This window comes from Epinephelus fuscoguttatus, linkage group LG17 (genome assembly GCF_011397635.1).
Source record: "Epinephelus fuscoguttatus linkage group LG17, E.fuscoguttatus.final_Chr_v1".
Lineage (NCBI taxonomy): Eukaryota > Metazoa > Chordata > Actinopteri > Perciformes > Serranidae > Epinephelus > Epinephelus fuscoguttatus.
In genome coordinates this window covers 24,473,425-24,488,171 of record NC_064768.1, presented here as the reverse complement: position 1 = coordinate 24,488,171, position 14,747 = coordinate 24,473,425, and the positions used below count along the sequence as shown (strand labels likewise).

Genomic DNA, 14,747 nt, shown 5'->3' with positions numbered 1-14,747 from the left:
CCTGAGACCCTACCTTTTGTTTGGTATGCATTTTTAATTTATACTAACTATTTGGGATCAGTAGGACCTGATAAGTACAAAAAAGCAAAACATTGTCAATGATCATTAAGTCCCAACGTCGTCAAACGAGACAATTAAATCCAGCCGTTCTCAAATGAGATGATAATGATGTCCCGATGTCTTCAAACGAGTACTTCCTAATTAACAGTGTCTTAGCTTGTTACTGTTACTGCCATCTTGTTTTTACATGGATTAGTGTATTGTGCCCTTACTACCACTACTACTTAACAAATGGCACAAAAAAGTGTCCATGATCGAGGACACCATGTCTGAATTAAGTCAGTGAAGGTCAAGTAAACCCAAAATGTGATGTCCTCATATGTGGACACAGGGTCTTGGGAGGCTATTTTCAAGCCACTTCAAAATCCTCTTAACATACAAAGCCCTCAATGACCAGGCCCCACCCTACCTGTCTGAGCTCATCCATCATCACACACACCCTTGCCCACTCCGCTCATCTTAATGCAAGTATTAAGATGGAGGCAGTACCTGATGTTCAACGAAAAAGTCCACGAGGCAACCTTGGAGCATGTATCCCTACATAAAACTGATTGCACTCTATTTTGGCACATATCACTTATGAATATTGTTTGACAGTACTGTAGGGGTGTCCATGATTTAAATTATTATTATTTTTTTTTAAAAGATATTTTTCTGGGCATTTTAGCCTTTAATTGACAGGACAATCTAGCTTGAAAGGGGGAGAGAGAGGGAGTGACATGCAGCAAAGGGCCACGGGCCGGACTCGAACCCGGGCCACTGCGGCAACAGCCTTGTACATGGGGCACCTGCTCTATCCACTAAGCCACCAACACCCCAAAATTAAATTAAATTTTAACTATAATCTGTGAGATCCTAATGCTGTATTTAAGTGACAAAGATGTTTTACCATCAGTTTTGTTTTTCCCTTACTGCAGACCTATCATTTCAGTGTTTGAGGAACACAGACACCACTGCAGGGCATCATCACTAAACTCAGCTGTAAATGAGTTAAATATCAAGAGGATTCTGGAACAAGATATACATCAGATCTGCTGTGTACTGCAGTATCGCATGTGCTTTAAACACTTGTGACAATTGCATGTCTTCACCCTCTATAACCTTAACATTGCAAACATATAAATGTTGCCATAATTAATCTTTATACAGCTTAATTCACAACTGGTAAAGTACAACAAAAGGGGGATAAAAGTGTAAAAAAAAAGTCACCTTAGTCTGTTACCCCCACAGCAACTTAATAAATGAATACATATCATTTTCTTAAACAATCACAGACAAAAGAGAAGGAGGAAAAGAGCTTTTTTGTTTATAATGAAATACAAAAGTAACATATAAACAACTTGTTTGACATGTCGGTACACAAGGTTTCCTTTATATCAATTAATAACTTGGCTTCAATCTGAAGTAATGGCTGGTTAACCATTTTGTGTTATCATTATATTACATAAATGTACATATGTCTGTTTAACAGCAACAGACTCAGTCCATATCACAGTTGTGTTAACTGCTGCCACTGACAGACTCTTTGACAGTGAGGGCTGGTGTGGGTCCTATGTGGGTCCAGATGTAGCCTTTTTCTGGTCGGATAGGGATGGTTGGGAACGGAGAGCTCCGGGACTTGAAATATTCAGAGGGGGCGTGACACACAAACTCCAGGAACTCCATCTTTCTGGGCAGATCCTCCTCTGGCCCTAATACAAAACAGACAGTTATCAACTTGTCACATAAAGGACCTAAAAAAAATGTTAAACTGTTATTTCTCACTGCTCACCAACGATGTATGTCCCAGGATCAAACAGGTCCTTTGGGCTGGCCTGTGTGGGGATCAACCAGGTCAGTGCAGCACTCTTTTCACAGTACTGGTCCTGGACGAAGCCTCGGATCTGAGCATAGTACGACTTCCCGTCTTCCTCATCTGTTACTCTGATCACATCTCCTGTCTGGTAGTATACACCCTAAGGACACAAATATAAACACTGAGGACGACAGTGGTCTGGCTCCTTCTCTCACTGTTCTCTTAGTAAAACAATAATAGTTAAAGCTGCAATGAGATGATGAAAAACATCGTTCCTGATACTGAGCAGAAACACGAGACTTGCTTGGTAAGAATAAACACCATACCTTATAAAATACTGATTCTGACGTGATGATTGTTGCGACTGATTCAGGTGCTTTGATTGGCTGAAGAAAGAGATCACACACACACGTCAGATACATGAATTCAATGAATTCATGGTTAAGCACAATAAAACAAGAGTCACTGAAATAGCTGATCTCCAACTTACATTTTTGAGTTTGAATATGTGTCTTCTCCCTTTTCCTTTTGTTGACACCTTCTTTTCAGATGCAGGAGCTTTGTACTTGGTGCTTCTCAGTCGTGCCGACCTCCTGTGGATCTCCTGTTTAGACTAAGAGCAACACACACCAAGTATTTAAAGGAACAGTTCACCCAAAAAAAGACCATTTGTGAATAAATCAGTCATGCAATGCTATCTTTAATTTGTGTGGGGAAGTTTGTTTTTTGATTTTTGCTCAGTACTCCCAAAACACATGCATTTTAGCTTTTACACCTGAACTATTATTGGAACAAAGTCGGACTCCAGTACTAAGGTTTCATAGGTAAAATCCATGTGTTTGGGAAGCACTGAGCACACGACTGGATAAATGAAACTTGATTTATACTGTAGTTGTGTGAGTTTGTAAAGTGATGTTTCAATATACTTTTGCTGTTGTTAGTGGTCCCCAATTCGTCTATAAATCGATATATTCGTTGTTTTTCCATGGTGGCATGAGAGAAAAACAGTTTTCTTCATGAATTTAAGGTAATACGGCATGACTAACTTTTTACAAATGGTCATTTTGTGGATTAAGTATTCCTCTAAACTGCACTTCAGCTCAATTTACCCACCCAAAAGAAAGAAATGTCTATCACAATGTCACAGAGCTGAAGGTGACGACTTTCCAAGTGCTTGCTCTTATTGACCCATTTGTCCAAAGCAAAAAGACATCATGTATACAGTCCTATAATCAGAAAAGGGCAGCACAACATCCCATTTGTAAAGCTGTAAAAAGCCACTGTCTTGCATTTTCCCTGATTAATTCCTTTTTAAGTGTCAGCAGCCGTTAAGGTAGATACTTTCTGTTGATGGATTAACTGAATACTTGTTGGGGCCCTTCAATCTACCCTGACTGTTGTTGAATATCTACAGACACAGACAATGGTCTTGCTAACATGGCAACTGAAGAAAACATCCTCATATCCCAGCAGTCACCAGTGGCCGCTCTGAGATTCATTATAATCACTATGTCCGCTATGTTGTTGTGCAGCCTCAGGAGTTACTTCTTTAAATCTACAGCTGTAAACACCAGTATGTAGACTTTATTTTACAGTTGGGATCCCCTTGAAAATAACAATATGAATACATGAGAGCCACACCATATGAAAGGCACATTTACACACAATTACTAACCTGCTTCCCCCCGCCATTGCTGGGCTGAGTGTTGGAGGACATGGAGGGTCCTGATGCTCCGCCACTGCTGCTCTTCCCTGTGCAGTTGTTGCAGAGGATCTCCCCCTGGTTTCCTTTCTTCCACATCGAGGAAGAGTTAGTTTTGCACACAGCACAGCATGGTTTCAAACCCAGCGGCATTGTTAAGGGTCAGAAAACGATGCCCGGGTACAAAGAAATGTTAGTGCTCAACAATGAGATGATGGCTGCCCGTTCAGCTCCTGCTAACTGTAATAACACACTGCTGTCACTCCAACAAATGACAGAAACAGAGAGAAATATATTTCCTTTGTGCGACAGACGACCATAAACGACTGGCTATGACATTAGAATAACTACGGTATTCAAGACAGCATCAAAATGTGAGCTGGATTGTTTATACTTGCAGCCAAATCACCGCCATTGCTAGCGCCGCTGTTTCTTCTTCGCCTCTTTTAACATCAGCTCTTCTTCTGTGGTTTGAGATCGCCTAAGTAGAGCGCCACCTCTGGCCTGGAGGAGAGCGCGCAGAACTCAACCTGTGTACTGAGCTGAGTTTACTGTTTAGCATAAATAAACTATAATAAGAATATAAAACTAAAAGAAAATACAAATTTTGGTCACAAAAGAAATAATAATAATAATAATAATAATAATAATAAGAAGAAGAAGAAGAAGAAGAAGAAGAAGAAGAAGAAGAAGCAGAAGAAGACAATATGAATATTAATCACCAAGCCTGATTTCATGCACAAGTTTATTTACAGAATAATCACGTGGCAGCAACACAATGAATTTAGGCATGTAGACATGTTCAAGACGACCTGCTGAAGTTCAAACCAAGCTTTAGAATGGGGAAGAAAGGTGATTTATGTGACTTTGAACGTGGCATGGTTGTTGGTGCCAGACGGGCTGGTCTGAGTATTTCAGAAACTGATCTACTGGGATTTTCACACACAACCATCTCTAGGGTTTACAGAGGATGGTTCGAAAAAGAGAAAATATCCAGTGAGCAGCAGTTCTCTGGGTGAAAATGCCTTGTTGATGCCAGAGGTCAGAGGAGAATGGCCAGACTGGTTCAAGATGATAGAAAGGCAACAGTAACTCAAATAACCACTGGTTACAACCAAGGTCTGCAGAAGACCATCTCTGAACCAACAACACGTTGAACCTTGAAGAAGATGGCCTACAGCAGCAGAAGACCACACCAGGTGCCACTCCTGTCAGCTAACAACAGGAAACTGAGGCTACAATTCACACAGGCTCACCAGAACTGGACAATAGAAGATTGGAGAAACGTTGCCTGGTCTGATGAGTCTGGATTTCTGCTGCGACATTCAGATGATAGGGGCAGAATTTGGCGTGAACAACATGAAAGCATGGATCCATCTTGCCTTGTATCAACGGTTTAGGGTGTTGGTGTTGGTGGTGTAATGGTGTAGGGAATATATTCTTGGCACACTTTGGGCCCCTTAGTACCAACTGAGCATCAACCACCACAGCCTACCTGAGTATTGTTGCTGACCGTGTCCATCCCTTTATGACCACAGTGTACCCATCTTCTGATGGCTACTTCCAGCAGGATAACGCACCACGTCACAAAGCTCAGATCATCTCAAACTGGTTTCTTGAACATGACAATGAGTTCACTGTACTCCAATGGCCTCCACAGTCACCAGATCTCAGTCCAATAGAGCACCTTTGGGATGTGGTGGAACTGGAGATTCACATCATGGATGTGCAGCCGACAAATCTGCAGCAACTGTGTGATGCTATCATGTCAATATGGATCAAAATCTCTGAGGAATGTTTCAGGTTCGAGCAAGGTGTACCTAATAAAGTGGCTGGTGAGTACATTGACAACAAAAATAAAACACAAAATAAGAGGAACTAAAAAAAACAAATAATCAAATAACAAGAGCTACATTTAGCCTTCATTTTATAATGCCAGAGTCTGTTATCATCATATTATAGGCGACAAAATGAGGAAGTAAGAAAGGAAGGAGGAAGGGATGGACGGATGAATGAAGGAGTTGGAGGAAAGGAAAACTGGATTTTGTTTTTTAAATCCTTTAAGTTGTGAAGAAAAAACAAAATTTTTAATCAAGTGTAATGTACGCTCCAATTTTAAGGTAGTATAACGTTACATTTTATGAAGAAATAAATTCTGACTGCTTGCTTTTTTAGTAGCAGCATTTACTTGTACTTTTACTATTACTTAACTACATTTAATATCATAAAAACACTTGATATGTAAGTACAGTAAATATCAGATACATTGAGAAATTTACTCAGGTAATATTGAAAGTAATTTAATGGGTACTTTTACTCAAGTGTGGCCCTCGGGGACTTCATCCATCACTGAGCAAGACCGTAAAATTATCAAATAATTACATAATAGTTTCACTTTTAATATATTAGTTCTACCAATACGTATATTTTCATAGCTTGCCCATGATAATTATGATAATAATGGTAACATCTGAACATTTTTTAGTGACAAAGACAATAATTCTCAATAATAAGGGACTCCACTCCAGCAGGTGGCGGTAATCCAGTGTAACGGCCGCCAGCTACCGTTAATGTAAAGAAGAAGAAGAAATACGTCACGGTTCAAAACAATACTTGAAGTTCCGCCTGTCTCGCGCCGTGTCCTCATGAAGATGTCTCAAAATACCCCCGACAAAGACGACCAAACATCAGCCAACAAAAAACTCATCTCGCTCCCAATATCCAGAGTGAGGTTGATAATGAAGAGCTCCCCCGACGTGTCCAGCATCAACCAGGACGCTCTCTTCCTCACCACCAAGGCGACAGTAAGCTGCATTAATGCTAAACCATCGCTTCACTGCTAATTATCAGCTCATTCATCTGCTGCTGCTAACAGGGGTTAGCTCGCTGTTAGCTTCTGGGGTAACTGTGCATGTAGCTGATGCTGTTTCCATTTGAGCTCCACTTCCTGTGACTTTCTGCTTCACTGACTTGTCTCGTGTCGTTGAAGGAGCTGTTTGTGCAGCACTTGGCTCTGGCTTCATTCAACAACGGCACCGGGAAGGAAACCAACTCTCTGTCATACACCGACCTGGCTAACACCGCAGAGGAGACGGAGACTTTCCACTTTCTAACAGGTGAGACTCAACCACAGCCAGATATACCTTCAGGGACTGTCTGCAGCATGCAGTGGTGATCACTATCAGGGTGGGAAATTAACCTTTTTTGGTCTCTATTCTTCTGCTGCTGTGGCTGGTGGTTTTCAAAATCTACTAGCTTCTCAATAGATTACCGTTGTTTGAAAAAAACAAAAACCAAGGCAACTCTTCTCTGGTGTAAAAGTTAAAAGGCCTTTATTAAATGGCTAGTTCATGATGAACATTAAAATCACCAACATGTTTCGGCCATGCTCACTGGCCTTCATCAGGGCATCGATTACCGTTACGAGATTACCGTTGTTTTTTGGCTGGTGAGTGACGAAAATATAGCTGCCATTTAAATATTTTACCAGCATATGGCTGGTGCTAATTTCTAACCCTGGTCACTATTTAAGGGTAACTTTAATATTTTACAACCTGAACCCTATTTTTCCAATGTGTCTAAGTGACTAATGGACACATTAAGTTTTGAAATTGGTTCAGTACTGTGTGAATACTGGTCCACTTGAAAACTGGGGGTCTTGGTTCACTTGCAAGTGAACCCTGGTGTGGTTCGCTTACAGTGGGAAATGAGAGAAAGTGAACCAAAGAGAGGAAGTGACGTAGAGCGCAGTGCGCTTTGGGTAGCGAAAAACAAAGCCAACAGTGCAAACCGGGAGAGGCAGTTTTTGAATTGTTCAGCGAGAGGATGGTGGCACATAGATTTTATCGGTCAGCGGATCAGTATCGAATCTAGGTTTAAAAAAAAACAAAAACAAAAACAAAAAACTGCGGTTCTCTTCTTCCTCATGCTTTTTTCTTCCTGGTCAGTGGTCGTTTCGGGCAATACCGCCCCAAAACGAGCAGCTGTTGTAACTGCGTGAATAAAAAAGTGCCATGTGAAAGTGAGCCGACCCAAATGAAGATGTGAATTTTTTCGGCATTCCCCGCCCAATCGAATGGAGTCCCCTGGATTATCCTGGTGTGAATGCACCCTTAGAGATAGGGTAAGCAGCTCAGACATCCGTAGGGAGCTTGGAGTAGAGTCGCTGTTCCTTTGCGTTTGAAGGGGTCCGTTGAGGTGGTTCAGGCATCTGATCAGGATGCCTCCTGGGTGCCTCCAATTTATGTTCTCTCAAAGTGCTGTTTTTGCCACTGACAGGTTCAGATTGTTATAAGTGTCTGACAACATTATGAAAAGGATCCCTGCAGAAATAGACCCTTTGTTTAATAGTAAGATCCTTTTTGTCTAACCAGAAACAGCCCCAAAATCGTTATCATCAAATCCACCAGACTTCATTTAAAAAAACAGTAATTTTATCATCATAAAACACCTTTCATTCAAAGTGGACTGTAACAAAATAAAACTCAAAAAAGACATCTCTGTTCCTCTCTCCACTGCTCCAACAATCACCCAACCTGGTTTGGTTTAAATAAACCTTTAATTCACAGAGTTAGATGTGAAAATATGCCCTTTCTGCACACACTTAAATTACTTTGTAGTTAAATGGGGTCTGGTGGGTTTGGCCAAATTGAATTTGGGGCTGTTTCTGGTTAAAAAAAAAAAAGCATCTTACTCTTTAACAAAAAGATCTATCTTTGTAGGGGTCCTTTCCATAATGTTTTCTGACCCTTATAATAACAATCTGAGCTTGTCAGTGGCAAAAACAAACTCTTTCAGTGGATGTACACTGACTGTGCACAAATACCCAAGTGGTTACATTGCAGGCTGTTTTGCTGCTGCTGGCTGCAGCCTTCTCGCTCAGTACTTGTCGTTCCCATTAGTCACTTAGACACAAAAACATGGGAAAATAGGGTCCAGGTTAAAAACACATAATTCACCCTTTAACCCTTTACCAGTGAAACATTAGAGTAACCTGTGACCTTTCAAAACATTTCTAAGTTATGATTCAAGTATGGGTACATTCAGTTTATTAGGTACACTTAGATGAAATAAATATAGTCAAAAACTGTAATACATCTGATCTCCACACAGGTTATAACCAACTTCATGGTCATTTGGTTGCTGTAGTTTGAGGTGTTGCATTTCACATTGTGTATCCCCTTATTGATATATAGAGCTAATAAATTAACCAAACTCACTCTAATAACCAAATTTCTAAAACCTCCTGGTGCATGAGACTGTATATATGTGGTCTCCAGGAGAGGTAGGTTTTATGTAGGCATGTACTGTAACTACTATATAATAATGACCTGCAATGTTTGAATAAGAAAAAGACAATTTGTCCAAAAATCTGTCTGAAATTTAGTCAAAAATTATATTGAAAAGTTCTTACATAGTGTTAAATTTAAGTTTCTGATACCCATAGACACCGTTTTCTCTACAACTCAAAAATGGCATTCTTTTATCCAACCAGCTCTTTATTGTAACTCTTTATTGAACTGGTATTTTATAAATTTGATTTATTTCACTGTAATAAACCTGTCAGTGTTTATGTGTGATTCATTTTCCTGCAGCAGTTTTTGTTGTAAGATCACCTCCTACCAGGGACAAAATTTGCCTTCAGGATCTGTTTCCATTACCATTTCTCAGACAGACATTCAGACACTATAAACACAATTTCACAGCTCCTTATGTGCCTTGGAAAGAAGTGACAGTCAGGGACGACATTGCACAACATCAAGTTTAACACAGTGTAATATTCTCTTTTTATAGACATCCTGCCGAAGAAGATCTTGGCTCGAGATTACCTCAAATCTCTGGAGCAAATGCAAGAAGATGACGATGCTGACTTTTAAAAATGACGACGGCTGCATTTCACATCTGGACAGATGTGATCAAATGTACATGTCCTGTCTTTCACTGAGAGCACTGGCAGAAGAGACACCCTTAACTTTCTCAGTGCTTTGAAATACATTGCCAGAGTTCAGCTGTAGGGCTCAGGCAAGACGCTAGTGGACATGGCACTAAAAGTAAGCCACGTAGGGCAAATGTGAAATCTGGAAGAGTCAGAGATCACCTTCAAATACAAGAACACACGGAGTCATAGAGGAACATAGAAGTTGTACTGTATGTCTTACATTAATTAATATAATCAATGTTGTTTCAATGGCCTGAACAAAGCAGCCATATATAAATCATAACCCCAAAAGATTCTGAAGATTTTACAATTTCAGAACAACTTTGCATTTTGCCCGTATTGCTCAACTATCCTTGAAGGTTTTCTAGTAAAGAGCTGCAACGATAAGTCGATCCATTGAAAATTAATCGCCAACCATTTTGATAATTAATCTTTTCAGTTATTTTCAAGCAAAATTGTCAAATATTTGCTGGTTCTAGCTTAAAAATGTGAGAATTTATTGCTTTTCTTTGTCATTTATGACCGTAAATGATGTACGATGTGGTAAATGTATGACAGTCTTTGGGTTTTGGACTGTTTGTTGGAAAAAGAGGCAATTTGGAAATGTCAGTTCGAGCTCTGGAATATTGTGAAGAGCATTTTTCATAGATTTTTTGACACTTTATAAACCAAACGATTAATCAGTTAATGGTGAAAATAGAGCAGATTTTCTGATAAGGAAAATAATTGGTAGTTGCAGCCCTATTCTAGTAGCAGTGTCTTGTAAATGTGCTTGTTTTGCATGCACAACAATCAGAAGGAGTATAACAAATGTTCTCCACAGCTTGCAGGCCTCACTCCATGTAACAGATCAAGACACAGCTGGTGCACAGACGTCTCAGCTCCTGAGTTATTGCCTTTAAAACATGATTGGGTGAACACCTTCCTTTAGTAATGCTGCCAAACATTGATTTCAAAGTGAAACATGCTGATGTTACTGATTCTGTGTTACACATGATCGTTGTTCTTTGTTCAGGGTTTTGTCATGTTTGAGTAGTTTATCATAAATACTTGAAAGTTGTTTAATCAAAAGTTCAAATACCTCTTTTTTCCAGCTTAACTACGAAGCAACTGAACATGCTAAGTCTTTCCAAATGAAAATTCACTCTCAGCCTGGTAGATGTGAATATTTAAAGTGTAAATAACAGCTGACCACCTTGCAACACATCGTCCTCATGAATTTACAAATTAATTGTTTAGATTTGATATTAAAATAAAGATTCATGCTGTCTAATGTTCATGTTGCTCTGCAATTATTTTATTTTATTGAGAGATAGAAAATGCAGTTTATTAATGCTGAATGATGTGTTGGTTATTCTGTTCCAAGCTTCACAAATGTCTTCCAGTTTTACGAGAGGCTGTTAGCATTACCGTGAAATCTCCATATGGAGCATGTCTGCAAACTGGAAATACAAAACGTGATTTAGCAGCTACGTAATCTCCCCGACAATGTGAGGTTTAATTATCTCCACTGATTCAAGGTTACACATGTTACTTGTAGGTGCTTATCAATCATATATTTTGTCCTCATACTACATACTTACATAATCCTGAGCATGCATGCATTTGCTACATTACTGCACAATACATGAATATATAAATACAGCTCAAATAAGGTGACCGGTCTTTGTCACTGTAGGATGAGTTTGTTGAGTCTAAACTGCATGTTGAGCAGATTATTCTCTAAAGTAGAAAACTTATTCTCCAGGATGTTTGCCATGTGCTCTCTTCCCTCTATGGCGTCCTTTGTGTCAGCCAGGTGCTCCTTCATACTGAAAGAGACGACAAATGACAAGTTAATTTCTCTTTTTTTATTATAAAGATAATAAGGTTATGACATAACTTTTCCTTGTAGCAGAGAGCAGCAGAGTAACTGTAGTAAACATTAACAATAAGACAGAGAGAAAGCATCAGTACTGAAACCACTTTCAGAAGGATATGTATCGATGAATCTAAATTTCTGACAGCACTCCACCAAATTCATTACTGTCCAAGTAACAAGTGTGTTCTTTCACATCTAATAGAGAGAAAGCACTGAATTGCATTAATTCTCTCCAGCCGTTATAGTGCCAGAGCCTCGTCTCAGCCAGATGTCCCAACAGCTGACTGTTGGAAAACACTTGAAATGACTCAGCTGCTTGTCTGGATTTCCACTCTGTCGTCTTTGGCATTCACGCTGCGTTATGTTTAGGCCAAACAAGTAACACTGATCCAGGGTCCCTGCCTTGCTAACAATTATTTGGAAATAATCCCACTGCTGGCCTTGGATCAGGATTTACCAGAAACTTAATTAATTTGTCTGTGCACAGTGGGGCTTGTGGCTGTGTTTTGTGACTGATCTCAGGGAGGTGAGGTTCTAATATGAAACAACAGAAAGTCAAACCACTAATTTACACTAATACCTGCACCTAGGCATTACATGAGAAATTAGGGGGTATGTTTTCATTTTATTCCTACTTCTTCAGTCATTGCACCACTGTAAATCTTTTTTTAAAATTATTAAATAAAATAAAACTGTCAGCCCCCTCCTCTTCCCTTTATCAGTCCCTTTATTTAAAGCTCCGGTATGTAGGAGCATACTGGAGCAGTATGAGGCAGATTGCAACCAACTGAAACTTCTCCTGTCTGCCAAGCACGTAGGAGAACAACAGTAGCTGACGCAAAACACAAATGGCTCTATCTAGAGCCAGTGTTTGGTTTGCCGTTCTGGGCTACTGTAGAACAACATGGCGAACTCTGTGGAGGAGGACCCACTCTGTATGTATACTGAGGTAAGAAAAACACAAAAATTCTTATTTCCAGGTGATTATACACCAATGAAAACCTAGTTGTGGGTACACACTGGAACTTTAATCCATCAAATGGTCCATGGACTCCGTTTCTCACCTTGTGAGGACCCCCCGCTCTGTCCCCTCTTTCCTCTTCTCCTCCAAAGAGACAAACACCTTCTCCATGGTCTCCATAGTCTCTACCATACTCAGGTGGTCTGAGATGATCCCCTGGACCTCCTCTCTGGCTTGATTTTCATAGGAGAGCCCTCCCTCCTCCACCCCGCTGGTGGTGGACACAGCCTGCAGGGCAGCCCTGTTCTGGAGAACAAGCAGACGGGACTTGGCAAACTCCTTGGGTCCAGCTATGTTTTCCCAGCAGATCGCAGAGGACGGTGGTAACCAGAAGCGTTGGGTGCAGTTGACTGGTTTTCCTGGGGTCTCTGTTATGAAGGGGCTGTCAGCAGGGAAGCTGTGTAGCAGGTGCAGAAGAGATGATCCAGAGCCCCACTCCCCGTCCTCAAAGTCGGGTTCTCCAGACAGTTGTTCAAGGGGAAGAGTAGTAACAGGCCCCGCTGCCGCTGCACCCTCCGCTGGGGAGCAGACCCCCACCAGCAGGAGGGAGCAGGACAGGCAGAGCACGGCCCTGCTCACTGCCCCCTGGAGCATCTCCAAACTGGCTGAAATATGAAGTATGAGGCTCGATCAGACGTGAGGAGCAGTATTCACACACACACACACACACACACACACACACAGAGCTGTAATGGCTGGAAAGGCCATTTCTTGGCATCATGACAGACCTTATCCACTACAAATTTTTTCCACTGGTCTTTTCCTGTGACAAAGCTATTGTTTTACTCACACTGTAGCTCTCCTATTGTCATAATGATAAAATCATCAAAATATTTGCACAATCCCGTGTTGTTCCTAGAGACCAAATTGTGCGTGAGAAGGAGGAATGGAGAATTTGACGGGCTTGTACATTTTAACTTGTTATTTATAAACCAAGGGCGTAGAGGTTTCATTTCTCTTCAACACTGAAGGGGACACATATGAAACGAGGGATTTGGGGCCCTTCACCAGAAAATTCAGAGCCCCAAACACTTAATTTCCTACATTGTGGTGATATTTTTGCACCAATCTGTGCATTTTCTGCATCGATTTATGGTGTAAATGTCTTTAATACTGTCAAAATAAAAGTCCTCTGCTACTTTCATGTTTTTATTGGGGGGTCCCTGCTTCCCCCCAGATATCTACACCCATGTTAAATACAAAAGTGAGACTTTTAACTGGTATTAAACTGTCAGTACAGGGGAAATGTGATTTTACCTTCAAAATAAAAGTGTACGTTATCTTACGCTTAATAAAGAGAATAAATGCTTAAATATAGCTACACTACAACCACGTATTCATCTACTAAGAATTATTTTTACAGTAATTTACAAACTTTGAAAAGGCTGCAGCACACGTTTGTTTTATTTCTCATGATTTCCGGAAGTTTTACTCTCACTTTGGTAGCTTCATGGTAAAAAGTTAAAAGAGTGACGGCGCATGGCAGCAAATCTGCAACTCCTGCTCACTGCAACAACTTAAACTCATACAAACATCTTTCATCTCACTTCCTTTCACCAGTTTCTCTCATGTCTTGTGTGTGTATTGTGTCTTACCTTGCAAAGAAACCCCAGCGACGAAGCAGTGTGTGAGTGTTGCGACGCTCCTCTGGTGCCTGAAGTCGTCGGAAAAAATGAGTCGTTGACTCGCAGCCTGTTACATGCGATGTGAATCACTATTTACTGGCCTGGTAACAGCAGTCAGGAGCGAGGATTTTCCCCTCTGAGTCTGTGGAGTAATTGAGGGAAAGTTAACACAAAGAGCGTCAAACACTTGCAGTCTGGCTGGGAAGGATCCTGATTTCGAAGTGCAAAAATAAAGACAGGCATGTAGGGAAGAGAAAGTCTGTTGCAGAGCTTCTCTGTAATTTATTCCTGCTTAAAAAATGAAATCATTTGGATATGCTGGATTGTACTATTTTGGCAAACGTGTTAATTTGCAGCTTTTTATTCCTCTAGACTTCAGTCAGTGAGTCTGTGAGTGCAGTAGGAGGTGTGATGCTCCTGGAATTTATGAGCCATTTTACAATGTCCTGAACACAACCAGCCAGGCTTGAATTTTAAATTTAAAGCATGTTTAACATCTCAACATCATGCAATCATATCTGTGCACTGAAACACGTTGTCACCAATTCAGATAAGCCCACAAACATCTGTAATTCTGCTGTAAAAACAACAGTTTTAAAATATACCCAAACTTGTTTTGTCCCAAAGATTAATTCACACCATCTGTGTTTATTTGCTAAGTCTTTTGAATGGTCAGAGAGTGAGGCTTATACCCTGACATAAGCAACAAGGAATGGGAGACGTATTTTGGCACAGAGTATCGAGG

General features: G+C 40.5%; 3 protein-coding genes across 3 annotated transcripts; 1 reads left to right on the top strand and 2 right to left on the bottom strand.

Moving 5' to 3' along the window:
• Positions 1-1,257: 1,257 nt before the first annotated feature.
• On the bottom strand, positions 1,258-3,998 carry gatad1 (GATA zinc finger domain containing 1). The gene is made up of 5 exons (XM_049602727.1): positions 3,531-3,998; positions 2,346-2,468; positions 2,182-2,241; positions 1,832-2,015; positions 1,258-1,751 (listed from the first exon to the last, which is right to left on the bottom strand). Exons 1-5 carry the CDS (start codon positions 3,708-3,710, stop codon positions 1,561-1,563), a joined length of 738 nt encoding a protein of 245 aa, XP_049458684.1. The 5' UTR covers positions 3,711-3,998; the 3' UTR covers positions 1,258-1,560.
• Positions 3,999-6,149: 2,151 nt separating this feature from the next.
• chrac1 (chromatin accessibility complex subunit 1) lies at positions 6,150-10,774 on the top strand. Its single transcript, XM_049602729.1, has 3 exons — positions 6,150-6,361; positions 6,547-6,673; positions 9,351-10,774. Exons 1-3 carry the CDS (start codon positions 6,203-6,205, stop codon positions 9,431-9,433), a joined length of 369 nt encoding a protein of 122 aa, XP_049458686.1. The 5' UTR covers positions 6,150-6,202; the 3' UTR covers positions 9,434-10,774.
• Positions 10,771-14,375, bottom strand: si:ch211-57n23.1 (uncharacterized). Its single transcript, XM_049602728.1, has 3 exons — positions 13,973-14,375; positions 12,421-12,982; positions 10,771-11,306 (listed from the first exon to the last, which is right to left on the bottom strand). The coding sequence occupies exons 2-3, from the start codon at positions 12,969-12,971 to the stop codon at positions 11,165-11,167; spliced, it is 693 nt and encodes a 230-aa protein (XP_049458685.1). The 5' UTR covers positions 12,972-12,982; positions 13,973-14,375; the 3' UTR covers positions 10,771-11,164.
• Positions 14,376-14,747: the final 372 nt, after the last annotated feature.

What these genes read in the sequence shown, in the direction of transcription:
- si:ch211-57n23.1 (XM_049602728.1), bottom strand. Translation starts at nt 12,971, where the DNA reads ATGCTCCAGGGGGCAGTGAGCAGGGCCGTGCTCTGCCTGTCCTGCTCC. An exon ending in GAGCGGGGGGTCCTCACAAG is followed by an intron (nt 11,307 to 12,420) that starts GTGAGAAACGGA and finishes CGTCTCTTTCAG; the next exon opens with TATGAAGGAGCACCTGGCTG.
- gatad1 (XM_049602727.1), bottom strand. Translation starts at nt 3,710, where the DNA reads ATGCCGCTGGGTTTGAAACCATGCTGTGCTGTGTGCAAAACTAACTCT. An exon ending in CAGAATCAGTATTTTATAAG is followed by an intron (nt 2,016 to 2,181) that starts GTATGGTGTTTA and finishes TTGTGTCCTTAG; the next exon opens with GGTGTATACTACCAGACAGG. An exon ending in TCCTGGGACATACATCGTTG is followed by an intron (nt 1,752 to 1,831) that starts GTGAGCAGTGAG and finishes GTTTTGTATTAG; the next exon opens with GGCCAGAGGAGGATCTGCCC.
- chrac1 (XM_049602729.1), top strand. Translation starts at nt 6,203, where the DNA reads ATGAAGATGTCTCAAAATACCCCCGACAAAGACGACCAAACATCAGCC. An exon ending in TCCTCACCACCAAGGCGACA is followed by an intron (nt 6,362 to 6,546) that starts GTAAGCTGCATT and finishes GTGTCGTTGAAG; the next exon opens with GAGCTGTTTGTGCAGCACTT. An exon ending in GACTTTCCACTTTCTAACAG is followed by an intron (nt 6,674 to 9,350) that starts GTGAGACTCAAC and finishes CTCTTTTTATAG; the next exon opens with ACATCCTGCCGAAGAAGATC.